At 45.9% G+C, this 27,074-nt stretch overlaps 1 protein-coding gene across 1 annotated transcript in view; it reads left to right on the forward strand.

Moving 5' to 3' along the window:
- Positions 1-26,947, forward strand: part of COL4A4 (collagen type IV alpha 4 chain) — a gene marked incomplete at both ends in the record, with an annotated part of 128,805 nt that extends 101,858 nt beyond the window's left edge. Inside the window, 10 exons of the mRNA XM_079709903.1 lie at positions 6,379-6,450; positions 7,626-7,754; positions 7,847-7,960; positions 9,187-9,342; positions 11,828-11,935; positions 15,736-15,861; positions 22,255-22,371; positions 23,982-24,170; positions 25,973-26,259; positions 26,684-26,947. Coding sequence (XP_079566029.1) covers positions 6,379-6,450; positions 7,626-7,754; positions 7,847-7,960; positions 9,187-9,342; positions 11,828-11,935; positions 15,736-15,861; positions 22,255-22,371; positions 23,982-24,170; positions 25,973-26,259; positions 26,684-26,947 — 1,562 coding nt within the window. The remainder of the gene's footprint in view (positions 1-6,378; positions 6,451-7,625; positions 7,755-7,846; positions 7,961-9,186; positions 9,343-11,827; positions 11,936-15,735; positions 15,862-22,254; positions 22,372-23,981; positions 24,171-25,972; positions 26,260-26,683) is intronic.
- Between the last annotated feature and the right edge of the window lie 127 nt (positions 26,948-27,074).

Genomic DNA, 27,074 nt, shown 5'->3' on the forward strand with positions numbered 1-27,074 from the left:
TCCTTGTTAATTATCTATTTTATGTGTAGTAGTGTGTGTATGTTAATCCCAAACTCCTAATTTATCCCTCCACCCCTTTCCCCTTTGGTAATCATAAGTTTGTTTTCTATGTCTGTGTATCTATTTCTATTTTGAATATAAGTTCATTTGTATCATTTTTTTAGATTCAACATATAAACAAAAGCATATCATATTTGTTTTTCATTTTCTGGCTTACTTCACTTAGTATGATAATCTCTAGGTCCATCCTTGTTGCTGCAAATGGCATTATTTCATTCTTTTTTATGGCTGAGTAATATTCCTCTGTGTATATGTTACCACAACTTCTTTATCCATTCATCTGTCAGTGGACATTTAGGTTGCTTCCATGTCTTGGCTATTGTAAATAGTGCTGCAGTGAATGTTGGGGTGCATGTATCTTTTTTGAATTATGGTTTTCTCTGGATATATGCCCAGGAGTGGGATTACAGGATCATATGGTAGCTCTATTTTTAGTTTTAAGAACTATTTTTTGTATCCTTGGTACCAGTATATTCCTAGTAAGTCTGTTGGTTGGTTATTGTAAGTATTTATTTATTTATATAAATAAATAAAAATTTAAATATATTTATAAATTTAAAAAAATTTATAATTTTATAAATTTATTTTTATAAATAAATACAATTAATTAATTAATGGAAAAATAGAGAATGAACAACTGAACAAGTAGCTATGAGGCTGAGAGTCTGTCCTCACTTTGATCAATAGTTGAAGGGTCCAACCTTACTTGGTAGATTTCTATAACTGAGACCCCTCTATCTCCTTCCTCCTTTTTCCTCCCACTTACCTTCTGCTTGTTGGCCCATACATACACTAAATTTTGGTAAAATAAAAAGTACTTCCTCTCAGAAGAATTGGAAATCCCTTCTTAGGGGCTTAGTCAGTCTATTGTTTTGAAAAATCCAAGTAATGTTTCTCCATACTCTCACCTCTTCACTCATCAGCTAGATTTCAAATAACTCCAGTTTTCCAGCAAGTAGTAGTGTGGTGGTAAGTATTACCTGGTGCCTCTGTAGAGAGGGAAACCATTTAGTTTGAAGAGTTGGTACACTTACGAATTTCTATGCAGCCAAATAACTAGACGGGAAAAGCTCCTACCACAAGATAAATTTGTACTGTTCCTCTTCCTCTCCACTGGCATTTTTAGTAATGTGAAGTATAGTGATTGGTGATAAATTTAGGGTTCCAAGCAAAATAATTTTGTATTTTTAAGAGTTTCACTGGTTATTGTGGCTGTTTCCTGTCTCTGGTAATCCCTGTAGCCCTGGCGGGATATTCTTTGATGCTCTTTTGAGTGTCTGGAGGACAAAATTGATAAAGAAGCAAAAGAAAACGTTTTCCATTACTTTACTTCTACTGCATCTCCACTTCTTCCTACTCTCCTAGTTTAGTGAAATGGCAAGGATTTTCAAGTGTCCTGGTGCCATTTTATGCTCTCAGTTTGACTAAAATGACAAGGTTCATGTTGCTATTGTTGATTCTTCCTCCCCCTGAATTAGTTCGCATTTATCACATAACTTCAGTATGATATGTTATTAAAAAACTAACAGTTAATGAATTTGACCGAACAACAAAATTATCTCCAATTACATCATAATTCGATGCTATGAAATAATAAGTTTGTTAAGAAGAGAAGGTGAGAAAATGAATATATCAACCCAAATATTCATACCAGTGCACAGACGGTTGCTGCAGTGATGCTTCCTGACCATGCAGGGACACTGTTTCCCTGCAAACAGCTCAGTGAACAGCACAGTCTTTAAAAAAAAACCCACAAAACAGTGAAATACATTCCTAGGAATGAAAACATCTCCAATATAAATCCATTGTTGCAGTTTATCATGCTGATAGAAAAATGAACCACACTCGGGCAGAAACACTTTGAACTGAGAAACTAAATATTTGAAGTATGTTCTAAATAAGTCAAAGGGACTGATTATCTTGTTTGAACAAACCAGCTGCTGAACTCAAAGTTGTTTGCTCCACTGGAACAAGCCATATGGACTCTTGAGTCTTGCTTGTGTTCAATCAGATTTAAACTTTAACTTCAACATATGTAAAAATGGCTTGATGCCTAGACTTAAATTTTCCAGTACCTATGCCTCTAAAAGGAAGATGCTCGATTTCCTAGTTAGGCATTCATATAAGAATGTAATAATGGAGGGCTTCCCTGGTGGCGCAGTGGTTAAGAATCTACCTGCCAATGCAGGGGACACGGGTTCGAGCCCTGGTCCGGGAAGATCCCACATGCCACGGAGCAACTAAGCCCGTGCGCCACAACTACTGAGCCTGCACTCTAGAGCCCATGAACCACAACTACTGAGCCCGCGTGCCACAACTACTGAAACCCACACGCCTAGAGCCTGTGCTCCGCAACAAGGGAAGCCACTGCAATGAGAAGTCCGTGCACCACAACAAAGAGTAGCCCCCGCTCACCGCAACTAGAGAAAACCTGCACGCAGCAACAAAGACCCAACGCAGCCAAAAATAAATAAATAAAATAAAATTGTTTTTAAAAGAATGTAATAATGGAAACCTAGAATGATAAGCTTTAGCATGAGAATGTGTAAAGAATGTGGACTGGGTTATTTTGGTGGGTGGCAGGTAAACTATTTCATAAGAAAAAAGCACCTAGAAATGTCTTTTATCAACATAGAAATGCCGGGCACCTTACAACTGTGAAAACCACAGAAATATCCTCCCTCCTTTTCTGCAACTAGTGTCCTCCCTCTCCCGCCTCCACGGCACTTACCACTCTTGAGGTAATTGCCTGTTTGTTCTGTCAAGTCAGGGATTGTTTCTCTCTTGCTCCCATTGTCTTGTCAGCTCCTGTCACTAAGTGCATTTGGGGACTGAAACTTCGCTGTTAGGGGACCATGTCTTAGGCTCTACCAAGGGGACACCCTTGGTAGGCACTCGTGTATTTTCTGAATCAAAAAAGAATTCAATCTTATTTCAGAATCTGTTTTGATACGTTTTCCACTTCGTTCAACCTTTACCTGTAGTCACAAAGAAAGGTCTCTCTTTCCCTTTGGCTTTCAAGTTAGGGTGACCAGCTGTCCCGTTTTGCCTGGGACGGAGGGGCTGCTCAGGACACAGAACTTTTAGCGCTAGAAGTATAAGAAAGTCACCGGCAGTCAGGGACGAGTTGGTCACACTAGTAAAAGTGTTCACCTGTTAAAGGTCCCTGGGGATAGAGTAGCATTTTCAGGCTTTAGAACAAAAGAAAACCTCAGAGAGGGAATCCAGTCACGAAGAGTCAACTGGCTCACATAGATAGAAGCTGCTATTATGATTATGGCTGGGGTGGGCGAATAGATTCTCCGACTAGAGTGGGGGCACCCTGGCCTGTGAGTGCAGCAAGATCTGGCCTTAAATGATGGTTGTTAAGCCCGAGGATGACCAGAGAGGTGAATAGAAAATGCTCATTACCAAGGAATGTGCTTTGTGAGACTAATTGCCTCTCCTCTGCCTGGTATATATTTTATGCATGAACGACTTTTTGATTTAGAGATGGGATGGATAAAAAAGCTTTCAGTAAAAAGGAAAAATTGCCCTTAAAACCCTACCCAGATGTAGCTGCATTCAATGTAGAAAGATAACATTGCGTCAGATCAGAGTCAGCCAGTTCAACAATGGCGAGAGGCTGAGGCTGTGACAGTGCAGGACCTGGATGTGTTGATGTGACAATGGAGAGTTGGCAGGAGCTGAGACGTGCCACCCCCAGCCAAGTCCCCAAGCCATCAATCTTGGTAGCTTAAGCTGGAGATCAAAACAGTGAAATAGCAGAGTAGTCTCAAAAAATGTCTTATCATTTCAGATAGATGGCAATAAATATCCAGATTTGGCAGATGAAGAAAGTCTGTGTGTTCTTTTGGTGCAAACTTGAAACATTTGCTCATAAATAGGAAAGAGAATTGGAAAATAAGCTCAGCCAGAACTGATAAAAGTGGTTAGGAAATAAGAGCTTTAGGGAAAAAAAGGGTGCATTCCCCCCCCTGCTTTTTTTTTGGTGCAAGGCAGTATGGCTTATTCCCACCATTCTAACGTTTAGATTTTAAAAATAGAATAACTCTGTTTCTAGTACTGATAAAAAATAAAATGGAACCAACTAACTTCCATCATGCAGTAAGAAGTCTACAGGGGACTTGCTTTAATGAAGAGATAATAATTAGCACTTGAATTCTTTATATGCAAATGGATAGTACTAACTTCCCCAAATCTTACTCATCCGATAAATCTATCAATGAAAGATGTGACATGCAAATAGAGATTGCAATCTACCCTTTATAGCTTTCTCTCCACCTGTTCAATCCCTCACCCTCCCTGTTCCACACTTGGTCATTCACTGATTCATTCATTCACTCACTCATTCATTCAACAAACATTTATTGAGCACCTACTGTGTGTCAGGAGTTATGCTAAGTGGCGGGAGAGAACAACTAGTAAGACCTAATCTCACGCTCCATTAATTCATCCAAAGTAAACCAGCCACCGCAGACAGGACTGTTGTACAGAGTAGGATGGGTCTGGCAGAAGGGCACTGAGGGAGCTCTACATAGGTGTCATGGGGGTAGATGAGGGGCACTTCTCTGTGTTCGTCATAAGCTGAGGGTGTGATTATCACAAATTTGAGGGCTGGGACCCTTAACTGAATGAATGACTGGCTGTGTTCTGAGGGGCTTTTAGCCTCAGATGAGAAAGAACCGTTTCTGGATGGAAGATCCATTAATGAAATAGGAAGGTTACCAGGCTTGGCCAGGGGCTGAGGAGAAGATTCTCCCCCACCAATCAGTGGGACGTGGGTGGAGCACTTGGCAGAAGCTCAGCAGCTAGGAGATGTTCTATATCTGTTAGTTATCTGCCTCCTCCCCCCACTCCTTCCCTTTACTTGCTTCCTACAAATCTATATATTTATATATGGCAAATATATATAACGTATTATTTATATGCTATATGTATTATATAAATTTAAATATAAATATCTATATATTAATCAATCTATAGATTTATAGGTGTTCGGCTTTCAGTGACAACTTATGTAAAGTCAGATTAGTAGATGGCTCCTTAGAGAACTATACTGACACCTGACAGAAGGTTCTGAAAGAAGATGCAGGCATCAGCGAGATCCTGTCTAATCACAGAGAATGGAGTTTTCATGATCATCATGAAATAAATTCACTAGTTACCAAGAGGCATCAGAGTGGTTCTCTTTGAAAGAAGGGGTGGCAAAGGAACAGCTGCAGCCACACCTGACCTGCAGGCCTGTTCTTTCTGAGTAACACGGTGCTCAAAAAAATCACTAGGGTGTGTATTCCCCAGTGTGCCACCGTCCCCACCTGTCCTTAACTGTCTTACTACCTTTATCCAGATAGATTCTGAAGACACTAGGATCTGCAGACCATGGTGGAACGGGAAGATCCTGGGCCTGGGAGGAAGGAAGAGGGCGTTTGCTTCCAGCCGATCCCTTTCCTTGTCTAGGATCATTTTATTGTTGTAAAATTGGAGATCCTTTCCTATTCCAAGATTCAGTAATTCTAGACTATGTCTGATTAGAAAGAGAGAGAAAGGAAGAGAGAGAGAGAGCTTCATGATATGGTCATAAACCAACAGCCCTGTGTTAAAACCAAAGCAAGTTATGTGATAGGATATATGCCTGGCTGAGGGATGGCGTGGGAGTTTGGGGTGAGCAGATGTAAGCTATTATATAGAGAATGGATAAACCACAAGGTCCTACTGTATAGCACAAGGAACTATACTCAACACCCTCTGATAAACCAGAATGGAAAAGAATATATATATGTATATATATATATATATGTGTATATATATATATATATATATATATATATATATATATATATATAAAGAAAAGTATGTGTTAAGCCATCTTAACAGAAAATATCCATCAAATGAACGTATTTAGTGATGACCACTGGCATGGATTCTGCTTTGATAGTGATGTTCAGAAGGTGAGATCTCGGGCTTCCCTGGTGGCGCAGTGGTTGAGAGTCCACCTGCCGATGCAGGGGACACGGGTTCGTGCCCCGGTCCGGGAAGATCCCACATGCCGCGGAGCGGCTGGGCCCGTGAGCCATGGCCTCTGAGCCTGCGCGTCCAGAGCCTGTGCTCCGCGGCGGGAGAGGCCACAACAGTGAGAGGCCCGCGTACCACAAAAAAAAAAAAAAAAAAAAAAAAAATGAAGGTGAGGTCTCCTGGTTCCTGCCTGGAGAGTCTGTGGGTCCCCGTCAGCTAACCCTCCCCTGGACTGTGCCTGCAAAGTACAGCCAGAGGATGTACTTTGTGTACTTTGTGTCACAGACCTGTGATGTGTTTCAGGTCCCTCCGGGTCGCCCGGCCTGAACGGTTTGCACGGTTTAAAGGGTCAGAAAGGCACCAAAGGCACTTCAGGTAAGAGAAAACCCTTTGCAAGAGGCTGAACAGCAGGCAGGGGACCCTGAAAGTCCACTGGTATTTCCTCCCTTCACAAAATTCGGATGCGAAACTAGGGCAGTGGTTTAGCTTAGATTCCCAACGTTGGAACTGTTTTTAGTGCTGGTGATGACATAAAAAAGACACTCGAGAAAACCCAATTTAAGCAGGAACGGTTGGTTGACAGTGCCTTTTGTTGCTACTGCTTGTGACTGTCTATTAAAAAATACTCTGAATAATCGCTTAGGTGGAGCTAGCTTTCAAAATGTTACGAAGAACCAATAAATAGTCAGGAATTTGGGGTATTGTTTTGTTTTATGTATAGTCATGCCAAGTACAACCACGTGGGTCTAATTAGTACTCCTAGCATCCTTCAATAGCCTGCTGCTAAAACAAATTACCTGAACAAATTGCTGTTATTTTTGATACCACAAATAGGCTAATCATCAACATCTTAGCTTGTTCCATTATTTGGATAGAATGCACATTGGTGGCATTCGTTTCTCAGGAAAAGAGCTCGCAATCAGACAAAGTAGCTGGAATCAGACATGCAGATTTGGGGGACTGTTGGAAAAGGGTTGGATTGCTGTGCTGCATGGTTTGAAGCTATTGTTGAGGAGGGGCAAAACCTTGATACAGTTTGGAAGGTCAAGAAGTAATTTACCTCACTTAGGATTCAGTTAGCGGCTCTTCCAAATAGCCTGGTAAAATGTGTGCCCTCCCCAAGAAACCAGTGAAGTTCTGCCTTTTCATCGTGAAACTGCACATTCCTTCTATTGATTTGCCGGTTTCCACCTTAAATTTCAAACCAGTTTATTCACAATCACTTATCGTCGGATCTCATTCGTTTCACTCTTTCCCTTGTAGAGGTTGAAGGGTCAGTATTGTCACTAAGCTGTTGTGTTTTTAAATCTGGGAAATAACCATAAAATAAATCAAAGCTATGCTGGACAAGTGCAATGGGTCATAAGACAGGAGACGGCGACCCAGGAAGAGTGTGCGGCCATCTGGGTCACCGTTAGAGCCAATGTTGAGCCTCAGCAGGACTGGCAGCATCCCTGTCACATGCCTATTTGGAAGCAGTTCCTTTCCAGGCCCCACAGCAGGGACACACCAGGAGAAGATGCAGTGCTAATGCTGTTTTCCTCGTTAAGGTGCCCATAAAATGGGCCCACCTGGTCCAGTGGGAATGCCCGGGCCAAAAGGTGAGACAGGAGACCCTGGGAGCCCAGGAATTTCTCCTCCAGGACTTTTCGGAGACAAAGGTCCCCCAGGTCCCCCAGGTAAGAAGCAGCATGCTTTGCCCTTCTCTCAGTAACTAAATCCAAGCCTTCCAAATGTAATGAGACTAACAACTGAACATGTCCCTTCTCAGGGAGACCTGGACCGCCTGGTCCTGCAGGTGCCCCAGGAAGAGCTCTTGAGGGTGACATTCCGGACCCGGGTCTGCCTGGAGATCAGGGACCTCCTGGCCCCGATGGTCCAAGAGGTATGAGAAGAATCATGGCAAAGGATGGTGATGCTCCTTTCCTTAGATGCTGCCAGCTCTGTGGGGATGGAGGAGCAGAGAGTGGCCGAGTAGAAACGCCTTAGCAGCCCCATCGATTTGGCAGATGGAAACGGGGAGTGTGGGCAGTGGCGGGTTCTCAGGACCATACCCAGGACCGGTGCCTAGGCCCCTCACGCTTCTGTTTCAACTCCATCGGACCACCTCTGACTCAGAGCAAGCCTTTCCCGTTGTCGGCTCGACGCTGAGCAGGAGGGTGCACAAGTGACGAGCAGGAGGCCATCTCATCCTCCTCGTGGGTCTCAGTGTCCGCACAGAGAGCACTGCTTCTGGCCCAGGGTGACAAGACCCAGGCCTGACTCACACACAGAAACAGTCTCCTCATGTGCTGCTAACATTACATGTTATTCCTCGCATCACTTCACTGGGACAAACTCTAGCCAGTCAATATTTAACAAAGTAAGACTGGATCAGAGATGGTCAGGGGGTTGGAAAAAGAGTGTGGCTCAGTGCAATTTTTTGCCAAATGCAGGCGATCACATTCCTGCTAGCTCACAGAACTCTTCCAGAGAGACAGAAACCTTAACATCTTCAGAATTTTAGTAAGGGTAGGATAAAATATATAGTTCTCTTTTACACTGAGAAAAATAAAAATGCTCAAAAATATGCTGAGAAGTTTAGAAGCTAAGTAGGAATTGAATTTGGGCTCAATTCCCATGTGTAGACTCTGGTTTTCAAATAGGATTTTAAATTTAATTGAGCGGATATTCCTTTTTCATCAGCCAGATTTTCTTAAAAGCCTATTATCTCTCTCTCTGTCCACCCATCCATCTACCCATACATTCATCTACCCATCTATCCATTTACCCATCCATCCAGCCATCCATCCATCCATCGTGTGAAAGCAGCAGGATGGCAATGCAAAACAAAATCATAAACTGATAACTGCCAAAAGGAGTGGCTCTGAAGGGAAGGAAGGCTTTGCTTAGCTCATTTTGTTTAACAGTTACTAACACACTATTCACACCATTTCTCAGCTTGGGCTCCATTAGACACACTGTTTCACCTCTGATACTACTGACTTACTTACTCTAATTCCTTGCATCCCTTGCTTTTTAAGCCATTAAATTCCTTTCCTTAAGAAGCTCTCAGGAAGCCAGCATGCACGTTTGACTGAAAGAATCTTTTTGCCTACTCCCTGTGGTCAGGAATACCCGGGCCTCCAGGGCCCCCTGGGAGTGTTGAACTTATGAAAGGTGAACCAGGTGACTGTGGTCTGCCGGGGCCTCCAGGTCCCCCAGGCCCACCAGGCCCTCCAGGACGCAAAGGCTTCCCAGGATGTGATGGAAAAGATGGCCAGAAAGGTATGAATGCAAGTAGTTCTTTAAGTAGTACTGGATGACTTTTATTATTTAGCCCTTAAGGGTCTGGGGTATGCAGCACTATGGGGTATTTCTCATTTCCTGTGGAAATAGTGACTACATTTCCAAAATATCCTGACTTTCCCAGAGTCCTAAAATTTGGGTAACAGTTGGACAAGTAAGAAGAAGAAACATAAGTTCATCTTTAGCCCCTAATAACATACTTGATAATCTTCTAGACAACAACTAAACAATAGAAATTTAATGCAAGCTACGTATGTAATTAAAAGATATAGTAGCCACATATTCAAAGTAAAAAGAAACAAAAGAAATTTTCATACTTTATTTTATTTAACATAATATATTCAAATATTATTTTCACATAAAATCGATGAGTTATCAAAGGGATAATTAGGTCTGGTTGTACAAACCTAGTTTTTATCCCAAATAAGACACTCCTTTCTGCTGTTGAAATCTGTTGTGTATTTTACACTTATGGCACAACACAGCTTGGACTTGGCCAATTTCAAGTGTTCAGTAGCCACATGTGTTTAGTGGCTTCTGTATTAGACTGCTTCTGTTTTAGACTGCTGACTTTGTCTTTTTATAATCACAAAAGAGTCTCCATTACTGAATTCCCCCAGTATTTAAGGCTAAAATATTTATTTTAACTAATTTTTACCTAACTGCTAATAGTTGGGGACCTTAGTTTTTGGTTACGAGAATTTTAGAGAATTATGAGGTTCATAGGACATTTTGTTGAGAAGAGACCAATAAAGCTTATCCATTTTACCTCCCTTATGTCATAAATACGGAAGCTTGATACCAGAGAAGCAAATGTTGGGCTTCCCTGGTGGCGCAGTGGTTGAGAATCCGCCTGCCGATGCAGGGGACACGGGTTCGTGCCCCGGTCCAGGAAGATCCCACATGCCACTGGGTGGCTGGGCCCATGAGCCACGGCCTCTGAGCCTGCGTGTCCGGAGCCTGTGCTCCGCAACGGGAGAGGCCACAACAGTGACAGGCCCGCGTACCGCAAAAAAAAACACAAAACACCATGAGGCCACCATGGCTAGAATGCAAATGGCATCCCTGAGATTGTGCAGTGCACAACATATACAATAGTACACAGCAATCCTCTTCACTTTTATTAGCAATAAAATCAGTTTTAGAACTTGTGGAGTATATCTGCAGGTATTTGGGCTTCCAGTTATTAAACCCCAGAATTGGACAGATGCGTCTAGCACTCTATTCACCAAGAGGAAGGAGGAGGGGGTTTGGCTGTACAACCTTGTTCCTCTTCCTAATAAGATACTCCTCCTCCCCAATGGCTACCCTAGAGAATCACCTGGAAATATACTTAGGGTTAGGGAAAGAGCAAGCCTTATAAATAACAGCAACATACAAAAGGATATACAAAGAGTTAGAAATATTGGTGGAGCTACTAACGATGCTTCTTAACTCCCATTCCAGTGGGCATAAGGGTCAAAGAGTGCTTTACTGTTAAAAGGATGAGGGAATTTCCTCAGTTTACCTTGCTAGACTTACACAGCGAGAAATATTTGATCTATTCCATAAATTTTTTTTTTTTTTTTGCGGTACGCGGGCCTCTCACTGTTGTGGCCTCTCCCATTGCGGAGCACAGGCTCCAGATGCGCAGGCCCAGCGGCCATGGCTCATGGGCCCAGCTGCTCCGCGGCATGTGGGATCTTCCCGGACCGGGGCACGAACCCGTGTCCCCTGCATCGGCAGGCGGACTCTCAACCACTGCGCCACCAGGGAAGCCCATATTCCATAAATTATTAAGGATCTATAGAAATACAGTAGTGAACGAATTAAAATAGAGTCCCCACTAATTAAATTAAACATAAGGTTTCACCAGGGAAGGCAGACGTTCCCATTTCAGGATCCATCTGTATTAACTGAGGTAAAAGCTCTGAGTGGTGGAGCACACTTCTCCAAGTGCTTATCAAATAGCAAGTGGACTTGGGTTGGGATTCCAGGAAGGGTTTCCCTGGCGTGATCTGCACACTACAGAATGAGGGCACTTGCTGGATGGGGGGAAGGAACAGTATGTGCGAGGCACTGAGCGGCTGGTGTGGCTGAAACTGAGAGAGTGAGGAAGAACGGGTGGGAACTCAGGGCCGGGTGGTCTCCAGACAGTGGAGCATCTTTCCTTATTTTTCCTTTCTGTTGCGATCCTTTGACTGTCTCCAGAGAAAGTTCAAGATGACTGAGCTTTTCATTCTTATTTAGTTTTGTCTTGGTCATGGAACAATTTTCCTTAGTCCAGTTGATGGATAGTTATGTTTCCTTCAGACAGAGGCAGCTCTTCTCGACCTCGCAGAAGAAAGTTGGGGTCTATTCTGCACTCTAAGGCTGGCTTTGCCCTGCATTTTGCTGGAGTGAACCTCTGAATTCAGTCCATTGAGCTGACATTATCTTTATATTGCTTCCTTCTAGTGCCCTCCTTTTCATATGTTTCTTTTAGGACCAATGGGATTCCCGGGGCTGCAGGGGCCGCCTGGAACTCCTGGGCCACCTGGAGAGAAGGGTTTACCTGGACCTCCAGGCAGACAGGGGCCCTTGGGTCCTCCAGGTAAGCTTCTAATGCCTAGTCATCTCCACCCAGCAGCCTACATACAGTGTTTTGTTGAAATATTTACGATGAGGGTCATCTTTCAGAAGGTAATTATTCTGAAATTACCAGCAAGTTCTAATAAGTTAAGTTCTTTCTGATAATGATTATGTTTATCTCAGGCTGCACAACAAAGTCTCAGGTTTGTTAAACTTATTTATTATCAGAGCAAGTAAGTTTGAAAGTTAGGAGTTGATTTTACATGTACTATTTCTAAGGTAAATATCCATAAATCTGTGTTCCCTCACACAAGAGGCAAAGACTGATTTGATTATTGTATGTGAAGACTGTATATTCAATACCTGCCCCCAAATTCCCTCCTATCGATTCTCCTAGATGTTTTAGTAAACTTTTCCTGTAAAGTACATTAGTTGCTATGATAAAAGGCTATTCGATTTAAGCTCTGTAGACAACAGGTTTTCATCAGAGAGTCAAAATAAGCAAAGGAAGGGTTGGAAGGGCAAACATACGTGTACTTGAGATTGGCAGAAGTAGATTGGCAGAAGTAATACCTTTGAAGATCCTAAATCAATAGTATGGCAGTATGGTGTCAGTTCAGAATATTTTGCAATCTCGTAAATTAGCACTCTAGTCCAAAGAATAAGTAAACTGCACTGCTTTTTGATGGATCACAGAACAACATGACAAAGAACTTATACTATGATTCATCTCTTATTTCCTTTCTGTGCATAATCTACAAAACTTGGCAAATTAATATGGAATTTTCAGAAGCCTTCGAATGGACGGAATTTCTACATACATTAAATTGGGGTGTATCTGCCGTAAGAAATCAACTCGAATTTTATAGTGTGCAAGGGAGTTTCACTTCAGGTCTTTCTAGATGTGAAAACTCCATTAATCATAGATGTTTTTGTCAGTAACATTGATGTGGACTTTTTATGTAAATAAGATGCTGTCATTCTACTTGTCATTTCACTTTTGTCCTAATTCACACATTTATAATCTCTCTCTGCCGTATGAAAATCGTTGTGTGGCCTCATTTTTCGGGCTTTGGATCTCTCCAGGTTCCAGAGGTAAGCATTGCTATAAGATGAATAATTTCCTCTACATCTCATTTGCAGTCATTTCCGTACTTGCCTTTTTCACTGTATGTGTGAGTGCAACTTTGTTACATTTTTCAGATGGGGTGCTGTAATTATATTAGGTTTTAATGCCTTTGCTTCCTCGTTACAGATATGGTAACTCCATGTTAGAGTGCCCCAATGCTGAGCCTCATTACAGGTTGTCAAGGCAGCGTAGAGACTCAGCTTATAGAATTTCAATTCAGGCACAGAGTATGAGTGCTTTCTCTGTGAAACGCTACAGTACATACCAACGCAGCTTTCCTTTCTAAATTCTACAATACAAATACAGAGAGCGTCCCTAAAATAAGTAGAATCAACAACATGAAAAGCTGGGTCCTTACTACCCAGTAAGGGGCTGTGACGAGCCTTTCCCATCACACCCAAAGTCCACTGTCAAGGAGCAAGTTTCTTTGTGTGTTAACATGAAAATGCCAATATTCTTTTCAACGAAGTGTTCACTCAATCCTCCACAATGCGAAAGCAACCTATGATTTTGTGTCTGGCATGTTTAAAGAGAATAAAAAGAGTTTCTCAAAAGAAGAAAAGAAAATTCGTGAAAGTGTGCATTTGTTCTTTCCAGGCCTCGTTTATTAACCCTAAGGAATGTTGCCCTGAATACAGACGCCATTTATTATTTTTAGGGCCCTTACGAGAGATACCTCGGCCCCTTTCTTTCAGCTTCTGGTTTGTCAAAAAGTAAAGAAATGCAAAATCAGAATTTTAAGAAATCCTGCTATTTTAAATGTTTATATTTTAAAATTACGATTGTATATTTAATGAGTTTCACTTCAGTCCTTTTAGTGTCTCTCTGACTGTATATATAAACTCACTGGAATATAACATCAACATCCTAAATGTGAAGTACCAGCCAAATGCCCGCCCATCCTCCACTTACTTGCTTCCTCTCTCTACCCTCACTGGTGAATTCCCACCATAATGCACCAGATTATCCAGGAAAAGTAGGAAATACCTACATGCATCTCTCTCAAGTCACTCAGAGCAAAAAAGCCAAGTTTTACATTAAACTGTATGCACTGTTAAAAGGTCTCTAACTTGGTGGCACTTGTGGTTTCATACAATATTTTCGAGGACTTTAAATTCCAAACAGCTTATAGGGTTCAAGTTCATTTTCCCACAGGCACAGTAACTACCGTGTAGACTACGTTGTCATTGTGGCCAGGTTTTCTAGGATTTTCTCACTGCTTTATCATTGTTCTTAAAATTATTTTCCACATTTGTATGAATGTTAAGAAAACCATAACTAATAAAAAATGATGTGTTTTACAATATGTTGCATTTCTTAGAATTCACCACGTAAGTGTTCAGAGTTCTTAGGGAAGGCATTATGGGGTGTGGGTGAAGAGCGCAGTTTTGGAGCCAGGATGTCTTGGATTTTTATCTAGACTGTGCCACATAGTAGCTTCGTGACCTTAGGTATGTTGCTTATTTACCTGAGCCTGAGTTTTCTTCCCTGTAACCTTCTAAGGACAGCAGCACACACACACAGGCTGGGTGGGAACATTCAATCATAAAGCACTTAGCACGAGGGCTGATGCATGATAAAGCATCCAGTAAGTGTTAGCTGTTATCATTTTGGCTTAGTGTTATTATTTCTTTTCCTTGTGGAATGTTTGCATGGTGACTGAATGAAGATTTAGCAAAAAACCAAAACGAAACAGTTTTTAGAGCTGTGAATGTGCCCAAGAAGAAAAAAAAAATTAAACCTTTAGGGCAGTGGTTCTCTAAGTGAGATTCCCCATGTCAGCACCATCAGCTTTACCTGGGCACATGTTAGATATGTAAAATGTTGCCCCGCACCCCCAGACCTACTGACTCAGAAACTCTGGGCTCTAACAAGCCTGACAGATGATTGTGATATGCTAACATCAGAACTGCAGCTTTCCAGTGGTGCTTCTTAGTCCTGGCTAATACTGGAATCATCTGGAGAGTTTAAAAAATTAGTAATGCCCGGGTTCCAGCCCCCAGAGATTCCTTTTTAATTATCTAGATGGGGTGCTGGCAGCGGTATCTTTGAAAAGCTCTGCAGATGGGTTTATTGTAAAATCAAGCTTGAGGGCACTGCCCAGGCCACATCCTATACCAATGAAGCCAGTATTTCTGGAGTGGGACCCAGAAATCATTATAACTCGCCTGGATAATTCCAACGTGCACTCAAGGTTGAAAGTCACTGCCTCAGTGCTTCTAGCAATCCTGAAATTGTCCCCTTGAGTAGCAGACACTCTGGAAACCCAGCTGGCTGCAGTGTAGACTGATGAATTAGGGTGATGTTAAGCTGAGTGTGAGGAACACACCAGGACCTTTCCCCATGCCACCCGTGGCCAGCTCCTAGTAAGAAATGGCCCAAAGATTGCAAATCCTGTGAAGGTCACCAAATGATCGCTGTCACGGCCCATTTTCACTATTTCATACTTCTTTTGCTTCCTCTGAGATCCCATTCACTCACTCATTCAGGCATTCAGTCATTACCAAAAAGCATTCTAGAAGTTTTCACAGTGCACAAGACAAAGTCCCGTCTTCATGGAGCTGACACTGGACGCTTGAACACGCTCCATAACATTTCAGCGTAGTGTCAGAAACCCATCCAGCTCGAGATGGCAGAAGGACCTGGTTCATAAGCATTTGAGTCCCTCACACAGGTGGTGATTCTAATTTCAGGTGAACCTGGGCCCCCTGCAGACGTGGATGCTTGCCCCCGAATCCCGGGGCTTCCTGGGGTACCAGGCCCAAGAGGACCAGAAGGAGCCATGGGGCTCCCCGGAATGAGAGGCCCCCCAGGACCAGGTATGAGCCTCACACTGATTGTTCGTTACTGGCAGCATAGATTGCTGAAATGAAAATCTGGGTGTTTGCTACGTAGTTATGGAGCCTAAACAACTAGTGGGGATGAAGCAGTGGAAACCTCCTTCCCCTTAAACATTTTCTCTGCATCTGTCCAAAAGTTTAATCATGTAGTAATAGGATCGACATATCCCTTCTATTGTGATGGGGAACGCCTACTTTAATCTTTTACTCTTGGGCAGCTTTTGGGCATGAGGTTTTTTGTGTGTGTGTGTGTTTTTTTTTTTTTGCGGTACGCGGGCCTAAGTCATGAGGTTTTGAAACCTCTTAGCACCACAAAGTAGATGCTCTGTGAGTAGTCATTATTAGGTGTTGATTTGACCTTGAGTTAAAAACAATTGAATTGGGACCCAGTGGAGCAGAACAGCCTACAGGAAGGGAGAAGGAGGTATATCACTTGGAAGAGGAAAAGGGCAGAGGGGGAGGGTCACGTTACATGATGGCAAAGATGACGTTGTTCATCTAACGGATCTGAGCATTGCCCAGTCATTGTCAGGGTGGCAGGGTTCGTATTTAAGTATTTAGACCAAACCATTCCTTTAAAAGGTGCCCTCCAAATGGTTTATTTTCTCTTCATATATCCCCATCTCATTGGGTAATGTACAAAGAGATTAGAGAGTTTAGGCTGGTCATCTGGAGATAACTTATCTTTTTAGACCAGTGGCAGTGCCTGTGATTCTAGATACCACATTCTAGAAACAAATGTGCAGACTAGCCTAAGAGGCATGAAACCATTCCTCTTCCTGGCTTTCCCACTGCCCAGCTGTGGCTTTGGCTCCTTTTGGTTCAGGGCCAAAGAAATTGGAAGTAAAACCGAATTTTGCACCACCTGTTTTCCTTGTGTTTCCCCAAACCCAAATAGCTAAGGACCCAAGAGATGTCCCGGTCCGCTGGAGTCTGTGTAGTTCTTGGGTAGCATCCAGAACAGCTCTGGAGCCTTGTTTATGTTAGTATGGGGTTCTGTTGTTTGTATTTGCTGCATTGCATCTGTGTTTGTGCAGTCATTTAATTGAGTGTGGATGGGAGCAACTTCCTTTAACAGCCCAAGGGCGCTGGGAATTGAGAGTAGTTACTTTTTTCTTTCTTTTTTTTTTTGAACTCTTTGCATGAATAAACCCTTAGGGCTTCCCTGGTGGCACAGTGGTTGAGAGTCCGCCTGCTGATGCAGGGGACGCGGGTTTGTGCCCCGGTCCGGGAGGATCCCACACGCCGCGGAGCGGCTGGGCCCGTGAGCCATGGCCGCTGGGCCTGCGCGTCCGGAGCCTGTGCTCCACAACGGGAGAGGCCACAACAGTGAGAGGCCCGCGTACCGCAAAAAAAAACAAAAAATAAAACAAAAACAAACAAAAAAACCCTTTGTCAGTCAATAAACTCGTCACTCAAACTTATTTTAAAACCAAGCTGCCTTGTTGTGTATATATCTGCAATATTGAGGGCTGGTCTCATCCCCCCTTTAAAAAATTAACTTTCAAGTAGAAGATGTGGCCTGTAATGGGTTTCTGCAAATTCATTTCAGAGAATACTTCCAGACCCCCGCTACTCTTTTTTTTTTTTAATTTATTAATTTATTTTTTGCTGCATTGGGTCTTCATTGCTGTGCGCAGGCTTTCTCTAGTTGCAGAACGTGGGGGCTACTCTTCACTGTGGTGCGTGGGCTTCACATTGCAGTGGCTTCTCTTGTTGCGGAGCACAGGCTCTACGCATGTGGGCTTCAGTAGTTGTGGTATGCAGGCTCAGTATTTGTGGCTCGTGGGCTCTAGAGTGCAGGCTCAGCAGTTGTGGCCCACGGGCTTAGTTGCTCCGCGGCATATGGGATCTTCCCAGGCCAGGGCTCGAACGATGTCCCCCTGCACTGGCAGGCGGATTCTTAACCACTGCGCCACCAGGGCAGTCCCCCTCTGCTCTTTATAAAATGCAGTACTAGGTGTTGTGGGCAAGACAGATGTGAATGAGATGTGGGTCTCACAGCCTCATGGTAGACATAGCTGGCAGATCATAAGTAATTCTAAATAATGGGAAATTATAATTCATGTTTTGAAGGAGTTTCAAGCAAAAGGCATTAGGAAAACGGGATGGGGAGAGGTAATTCCAGCCTGGAGGATTGCGGGACTCCTAAGACCCCAGCAGGAGCTGACATTTGAGCAGAGCTCGTAAGGAGAGATTGCACTTTGAGGAACCAGAATCGTCCAGCAGGGAGATGGCAGGAGGACAGGTGGGGCAGGTTGGCCTAATAATCCAGAAACTGAGAACCGGCTACATCTTTGCTGCTCAGAGTGTGGTCTGAGGACCAGTAGCAACTGAGGCCACCCCCCAGACCCACCTAATTAGAATCTGCATTTTAACAAGATCCCCAGAATATTTGTATATCCATTCAAGTTTGAGAAACCCTAACTATATTATATGAATGCTGTCCTCAAAAGAGTCGGCTAAGAGGGATGCCTTCTTGAGTGACTCAGTCCTAGCTCTAGGTTAAAGTCACCTGGAGGGGCTTGAAAAAGTAATGATGTCCAGGGCTCATCCCAGACCAGCAAAACTCAGAGGGAGACAGGGCCCCGAGCATCAGTGTGTTGAGAAAGCTGCCCGGATGACTGTAGCACGCAGCCAGGGCTGAGACCCATTGCTTCACCCCAGTATCAGTCGAGACCAGATAGGTGGTTGGGTTCACCCACTGTGGTGGCTTTGGAAAATAACCAAAGAAAGTGACAAAGAAAAAAAATCAAATGGGCAAATTCTGCACACTTTAACTTAGTAGTTGTCTTGGGCACATACAAGATTCTCTCTGCATAGATTGTGAGCTTCTGAAAGAGGGCTGACTGTCTCTGTGGTCCAGGTGTGATCACCTGTCATCTCGAATTCCTCCTGACTTGGGGTCGGCTGGGCTTATCCAGCCACAGGTGGCCACAGAACGGCCGTCTCTGGCTTCCCGTGCCCTCTCCTTACTGATGTCACTGACCCTGCCTGCTGGCAGTGGGGACACCCCGAGGCCACCGTTGTGCCACAGAATGTGATTGTTATGTTAAAAAAAAAAGTACACAGTCCTTCCCGGGAAGCATCACCCACTTTCCCCAAACCATCTAACAGTGTGGGCTGCACTCCTCTGTGGTCCAGCTTCCCTGGAGCTCCTTTTGGCCCTGCTGTGTACCCGCCCCCAACCCACTGCTTTCTACAGGGCCCCCTCTTCTCTGATACAGCCCCCAACCCGGCTCCTGTTGTAAAGAACCCTCTTTGCCAGCAGTGTATTCCTTGCTCCCCGCTCCCTGTCTGCTCCCACTGGCCACCCTAGACGCGTTGGCCGTGCTATCCAGTTACTGAAAAGTGACAGGTATATTCTAAGGGTTTAAAGTGGCCCAGCCGTGATGGACTTGCGTCATCTGTCCTTTTCTGAAGGCGACTCTTTCAGCAGGGTGTGTGGGGCTGTAAAGACCACCCCAAGTTTGGTTGTGAAGGATCAGCTGCCCCTGAGAAGTACCACCTCCACTTAAAGTGACATTGTGGTTTTCTTCCAGTTTTCCCTCAAAACCTTTCATTGCTAAGCTGATTTTGTATCCAAGGGCTGCCGCTGAAATCTACATAGAGAAAAACGAAGTTCTGATTCTTTCCTACCCAGTATGAGTGGGTAATGGCCACACTAAGTAAAACTTGAGTCTGTTAAGAGCTCTCGATCACAGAAGGTCTAATGCTTTTCTACTCACACATCTCTTTTTTTTTGCCGTACGCGGGCCTCTCACTGTTGTGGCCTCTCCCGTTGCAGAGCATAGGCTCCGGACGCGCAGGCTCAGCGGCCATGGCTCACGGGCCCAGCTGCTCCACGGCATGTGGGATCTTCCCAGACCGGGGCATGAACCCGTGTCCCCTGCATCGGCAGGCGGACTCTCAACCACTGCGCCACCAGGGAAGCCCCACACATCTCTTTGATCTACAACTTTTCCTTCCTGGGTGGCCCTCAAAGGCTGAGACTTCCTGTGATGAACACAGAAGTGGTTTCCATTCTGGTTTGAACTGTCACTGCCTAATGGACGTCCCCATGTCCTGTTGGGAGCGTTTATCTTCTAGTCAGCACGTGACTCTCTCAGAGGAGGGACTCCATCCGACATTGCTGGGCTTTTAGACGTAGGTCTGTTCTGTGAAACAAGTTCCAAGTAGAAAGCTCTGGGCACACAACTCGAGTTAACAAAAGCCTTCCTTCCTGGCTCTCAGAAACGTCATTTGCTGACAATTTCCCTTTGTCTTCCCCTAAAGGGAGCAAAGCCTCTATTGTAACATCTGGCAGGGAACTCTTTCCCAGATGGGGCAGTGAGCTTGTCGCATGTCCATACTTGGGAAGGAATGTCTGCTGCCTTGTCTGTGATGTGTGGATTGCTTCGCTGTCTCATTAGCCCTGGGCAGCCCTTTCCAGGATCGCACAGTGGCCACGTGTTGGAATCACCTCGTTGGGTCGGAGACAAAAGAGCGCTCTGAGCTCACCGTGCGGCCCTAGGTTCCTTCCGAGATAACGGATATTCTCTTTGAAGCTGGTGGAAAGAGATGCACCAACTCACGTACCGTAGCGCCATCCAGGAAGAGGCTTCTGCCCAGTTAGGGGAGGGCGTCCCTCCCCTCCAGGGGAGGAGAGGTTTCCTTTCTCACTTACTGAATGGTGACCATGTAAGAACGTAGTCCAGGCACTGCAGGACATTCCGAGAGAATTTGTTTATGATCCAAGAGGAGACAGAGTGACATCACAGCACCCCGAAAGCCAGGAGCACCCCCGACACCCACACTGAAAGTAGTGCGACCAGCGTCGGGTGTAGGGGGGCGGTGGCTGCTGGATGTGGGACGAAAAGAGGAGGTTTGTGGGGGCCGCTCGGGCAGGTGATGTTAGGACAAAATGTAAAGGCAGTGACGTTTGGGGGGCGTGCACTTCAGATGGCTTTAAGGGTGCCTGTGTGAGAGCGGAGTCGAGTGAGACGTCTGGTCCCCTGAGTACGGCAGCCCCTGCGCCACATCCTCGGGTGGCCCCCGCTGCCTTGAAGAACACGTCCCAGCGTGGAAAAGAGGGGCAGCTACTGAAGTGAGCCCTCTTGGACTTAATGGTTGGTTTTAGGCTAATTTGTGGCAGAGAGAGGGATTGGACAGAGAAGAATGATCGAGAAAGGGAGAGAGGGAGAGAGAATAGAGGTAGAGAACGGCAGCCTTGAGGGACTACTGATTCAGGTAATTAGGGGAAGGGCTGCAAAGTCCCCCGCAGGCAGGGACCAAATCTGCTACCCAGACCAAAGGAGATTGTGGCTAATGAACTTATGTCTTGGGCCAAAAGGAGCCAAACACTTAAGGAACCGCTCGAGTCTCAGTGTGACGGCTGGCTGCCAAGGCCCCAGGGAACACGCCTGAGCCCTGGTCACCAAGCAGGGTCTGGAGATGGATGGCGCAGCCTCTGCCCTCAGCCTGCCAGGCCTGTTTCCTCACTACACGTGGTCAGCACCGTGGCCTTTCTTAGCCTCTGTCTCCCCACTGGTAGCCTGGCATGTGGGAGCACCTCGTCACGTGGCTCCTGTGAAGACTGAATTGGATCATTCACATAAAGGGGTAGCACCTTGTAACCCTCAACAAAGAGCTGTTTTTAAAAATTGATGCCCTGGGCTTCCCTGGTGGCGCAGTGGTTGAGAGTCCGCCTGTCGATGCAGGGTACACGGGTTCGTGCCCCGGTCTGGGAAGATCCCACATGCTGCAGAGCGGCTGGGCCCGTGAGCCATGGCCGCTGAGCCTGCGCGTCCGGAGCCTGTGCTCCGCAACGGGAGAGGCCACAACAGTGAGAGGCCCGCGTACCACAAAAAAAAAAAAAAAAAAAAAAAAAATTGCTGCCCTTGCTTTAAATTTAACCTGACTCTCAACTAAATGCTATTAAGTTTTATTCATTCCTCCATTCAGGCTTCCAAAAAATTATTCTTAAGGAAAATATTTAATTACAAAAGCCAGATATGTTCAGTGTTAAAAACAACAACAACAACAAAAAACAAACCAAAAAACCCAACCAGGTCAAATATACAAGACTATGAAGAAAATGTGAAAATGTCTCACTCAACACCTCGCTGCTCTGGCTTCAGATCCTGACTCTGCCCATTAATGATTCATTGGCCTTAATTGATCAAGTTACTTGATCTCTTAGAGCCTCAATTACCCCCACTGCCAAGTGGAGACAGTATAACCCCAAATTCAGGTAGCTGCAGGGATGAAATGAGCCACTGCAGGTTGGTCCACATGGGAGGCCCAGGGCTGACACGAGGAATTCATGCAGTAAATGCTAGCCCAGTGGGGGTCACATTGTTGTCATCACCACCATTGTGAACTTTCCTGCAGGGTGCAAAGGAGAGCCTGGGCTGGATGGCAGGAGAGGCGAGGATGGCCTTCCAGGGTCCCCTGGGCCTCCAGGACACAAAGGTGACATGGGAGAAGCGGGCTGCCCAGGAGTACCAGGTAAGGAGTTTCGGTTTCTCTTCTTTTCCCTGCACAGTGGATCTGAGACTGTTTACAAGATCCCCTGGCCTCTTAAGCATTTGCCTTAGATATCCAGTCACCAGGCTTTAGGGAGACAAAGCAACAAGAACAGAACAGGCTGTGTCCTCCACACTGTAACTGATACTCGACCATCATAAAAACAGGTCAAGGCCCTGTGTCCATTATTTTCCCAAAACACTGTACATTAACCTAAAAGGCTCTGCCATTTCCACTGTTCACTTTCCCGAGGTAAGCCCGGCATTGGCTGTGTGACTGCCACTGAGAGGCTGTGCTGAAGATCTTAGGGACAGCGGGGGTGGTCTCACATCTACAACTGACTGAATCACTTGGCCTCTGGTTTTCTGAGTTCATTCATCTTAGCATACAGCCATCAATCAACTTATATAGAATACAAGGCTGTTCCTTAAGAAAAATATTTGAGAGTGGGCCTTGGATGAGAAGAGAGACTCTACAGAATATAAATTTGAACTCTAACACACTAGGCAATATGTTAGGGCCCAAAAACTCCCAGGTATGCTCTCATCTTTGGAGAGTATCTATGTGGCAGTACTGGGTTACTGATGAGAAGCAGGTGAAGGGGTGGGAGAGAGGCTGAGGACGGGGCCCTGCAAGAAAACGGAAGCTGCAGACCAAAAGCAGCAGCTCAGCTTCTGCTCTGTAGAAACTGTTGCCATGTAGAAATGCAGGTTCAAAGTTCCCTCCACTCTGCTTTTCTAGCCGGAAATCTTAACTCATCAAATCTTGGTAAGTCAAACAAAACACGTGAGCAGGATGCAGTCCACAAGTTACCAGTTTGTAACTTCTGGTTTACACATGAGAAGAGCTGCCAGTCTTTTTTAAAACACCTTTTGATTTCAAAGTCTAACTTCACCTTTTGCTTTTGGCAATTAGAAGTAGCCATGGGCCTTCTTCCATGGGTCAGCCCTTTAGAGATGCCGAAGGAGAGGCTTCTGCCCACATTCTGTACAACCGTTCATTTCCCACCAGCCACTTAGAGTTCTAGAATTCGGCCCTCCTTCCGCCTCCCTCCCTCATAAAAGAAGAGCTACAAAGCCAAACATATGGATTCCAAGCCCTTGTCCTTTAGAATGGAACTGACGATATGGCAGAACAGTGGGACAGGTCTGGGAGGTGTAAGAAAGACTAACCTGGAGATTCACCTTTTCAGAGAGCAGGCTCCCAGTCTAGTCGGAGGGGTCTGGGGGATCCTACGTGGGGTGTGTCATTCTAGTTCTTTTCTTCTCAGCACTTATCATTTATTAAGCATTTCACAATTTACCTTTCGATTACGCTTATTGTCATTTCTCTTCTTTGAGTAAAACGTAAGCTCTAGGAGGCCGGGGATTTTCATCTGTTTTTATGCTAATGTAAGACAAGCAGCTAGAATTTGCTTGGAACAGGTCCTTGCTGAATGAGTTGTTGGTGTACATTGCAGTTGTGTGAGGGGGACATTTCTTTCTGCTCCCTGAGTACTTAGCACAGCAGCAGACAGGGGTGGTGCTAAGAATGCTTGTTAAACTGAACTCGCTAAATGGCCTTTATTTATTTGTGTTTCTTTATTCCTCCAGGCCCTCCTGGGCCCGTGGGGGATCCTGGGCCCGAAGGGTTTGGCCCTGGATACCTCAGTGGCTTCCTCCTGGTTCTCCACAGTCAGACAGATGGAGAACCCACCTGCCCCGCGGGCATGCCCAGGCTCTGGACCGGGTATAGTCTGTTATACCTGGAAGGACAGGAGAAAGCTCACAATCAAGACCTTGGTACGTAGCTGGCACGTGGTCACGCAGGTTCATGGCTTAAGAGCAGAACTTTTGGGTTAGTTGTATGGATTCATCAACATCTTAAATGATCACTCATCTATGGGATTTTTTTTCTTTTTCAACTACCATGCTAATTCTCAACTAATTCTGTTAAACCTATGATCCTGAGAGGTGCCAAAGAAGCTCATTCTGGCTATAGTTATTATTATCTGACTACTTATTATTAGTTAAAAAAATAATTCTTCCTCCATAAGTTAAGGGTAACTCTGATATAAAGTGCAATTTTTATTTCTCAGTGTGAATGATTTGATCAGGATATGGTTGGTTCCTGCGTTTAGATGTAAAATGGTACCCTGGTGGTTACATGGTGTGGCATTAGCCAGCATCAACTCCTCAACCTACGCCAATTTTTTTTTTTTTTTTTTTTTTTGGCGGTACACGGGCCTCTCACTGCTGTGGCCTCTCCCGTTGCGGAGCACAGGCTCCGGACACGCAGGCTCAACGGCCATGGCTCACGGGCCCAGCCGCTCCGCGGCATGTGGGATCTTCCCAGACCGGGGCACGAACCTGCGTCCCCTGCATCGGCAGGCGGACTCTCAACCACTGCACCGCCAGGGAAGCCCTCATTTCTTTTTTGTGGTGGGAATAATTAAGATCTAATCCTTAGTAAATTTGATGATTAGGATACAACATTGCTGTCTATGTTCATTCCGCTGTGCATTAGGTCACTAGGACTTATTTATCTACTAGTTGCAAATTTGTACCCTTAAGCAACATCAGAACTTTATTCAGGGAGTTATCCTTGGCACTACTTATCAGTTTTCAAGAGTGGATTTGTGAGCCGCAGACACTGATTTTTAAGCCGAGGGTTGAGTCCCCCCACCCCCTGGGTGCTGGCACTCGTGGTCTCCCCGAGATAGTGGTGGCTGGAGTGGTGGGTGCAGGAGGGCTGTGCCCACAGGGACAGCTGGTGTTGAGGTGAGTCTCGTCATGGCTCTCATTGGGCTGTGACACCCCACCCCCGTCTGTAAGGGTGGTGAATGGGTGCAGGCCTAGAGGGGCAGCTACTTACATGTGTACCACGGGTCACCTCCCCTGCCCTGGTCTAGCCAGAGCCACCATGGCCTCGCTCTGCAGAGCTTTGGGAATAAAATCCAGGCTCCTTAACAAGATGGACAGAGCCCGCATCCTCTGGTCTCATTTACCTTGGGACGCCGTTGAGACAGACCCAGACCTGCTCTCCCCACCTTCCCCCCAATGAACTTCTTTGAGTTCTTTGAGCTCCGTGCTCCCCACTACCCCCGGCCCTCGTTACTGCTGTATAAATAGGCCTTGCCTTTGAAGGGTCGCCACCGTCTCCAGACCCGGCCAGATCTTTTTCATAATTCAGGTCCTAGCATAGAGTCACCTCTTACAGCCATCCTTCTTGTAAGCCCCAGCGCCTGCACTTCTCCGGGCTTGTGCTGCTGTGTTCCCAGGGCCCGCCTGCCGCTCCCGTTCCCCCGTCACGCCGGGCTGGGAGCTTCCTGAAGCTCTCGGGGAAGAGCTGTGCTCCCCTCTCCCTGCAGCACCCGGCCTACTGCTTGGCTCCCGAGAGAGTGATGCGTGGCCGAGGGAACGCGGGCTGGCCCCTGAGACCGCGGAGGCGGCCCAAGGGGCCGGGGGCACGCCCTGCTCTCGCCGCCAAAGCAGCAGGCTTTTGGCCAGAGCCTCCCGACGCCAGACCGTGTGCGCACAGATGGGCCATGTCGGGGAGGCCGCGCCTACGCCCCGCACACCACGCTGCTGCCTTCCCTCCCAAGGTCTGGCGGGCTCCTGTCTCCCCATGTTCAGCACAATGCCCTTCGCCCACTGCAATATCCACCAAGTGTGCCAGTACGCCCGGAGGAACGACAGGTCCTATTGGCTGGCGAGCACCGCTCCGTTGCCCATGACGCCGCTCTCGGAGGAGGAGATCCGCCCATACATCAGCCGCTGCGCCGTGTGCGAGGCCCCCGCGCAGGCTGTGGCCGTGCACAGTCAGGACCAGTCCATCCCGCCGTGTCCGCGGGCCTGGAGGAGCCTCTGGATTGGGTACTCTTTCCTGATGGTGAGCCCCTGCGCGCCTGCAGTCCCTAAGCCCCCATCCGTCCGGACTGGACCGTAATTCTGAGAATCCTGTGCAGACCGGACGGCAGTAGGACACGGGGTCACGAAGGCCACCACAGACTATGGCCTGAGGAGATGCAGGGCCACTCTTTTTTCTTATTGTCCATGATTTAAAAAAAATTTTTTTTTATTACTTTGGTAGAATTTGGAAGATAGGTTTGCATCAGCCCTCAGCGAAAGTGGCTTAATGTGTGCACACCCATCACGTCTCCCACGCCTCCTTTCCTCAGCAGATTGTAGTTTCTCCCTCCTGGGATGATTTTCAGGGAAAATGTAAATCAGGCCCAGACCTCGGCGTGTCACTGGATGGGTAGGGGGTTGTCTGCAGATGTCTGAGCCCTAATTCTCTCCTGTTGTCCGGGTAGCACACAGGTGCTGGGGACCAAGGAGGCGGCCAGGCCCTCATGTCACCTGGCAGCTGCCTGGAGGATTTCAGAGCTGCACCGTTCCTTGAATGCCAAGGACGGCAGGGAACTTGCCACTTTTTTGCAAATGAATATAGCTTCTGGCTGACAACTGTGAGACCTGACCTGCAGTTTTCCTCAGCACCCTCACCGGCCACCTTGAAAGAAAGCCAAGCCCAGCGCCAGAGAATCAGCAGGTGCCAGGTCTGTGTGAAGCATAGCTAGAGGACCCACCGCTTGTCATCAGGTCACCAAGAGAAACTTGCTAGGAGGCTAAGGCATCCTAGGCTGTGCTAAGAGATTCAGTGGTGCTCATCTTGGACTCCTGGTTTAGCTGTTCCTTCTGTTTCGA

The sequence above is a fragment of the Hyperoodon ampullatus genome, assembly GCF_949752795.1.
Source record: "Hyperoodon ampullatus genome assembly, chromosome: 8".
NCBI lineage: Eukaryota > Metazoa > Chordata > Mammalia > Artiodactyla > Ziphiidae > Hyperoodon > Hyperoodon ampullatus.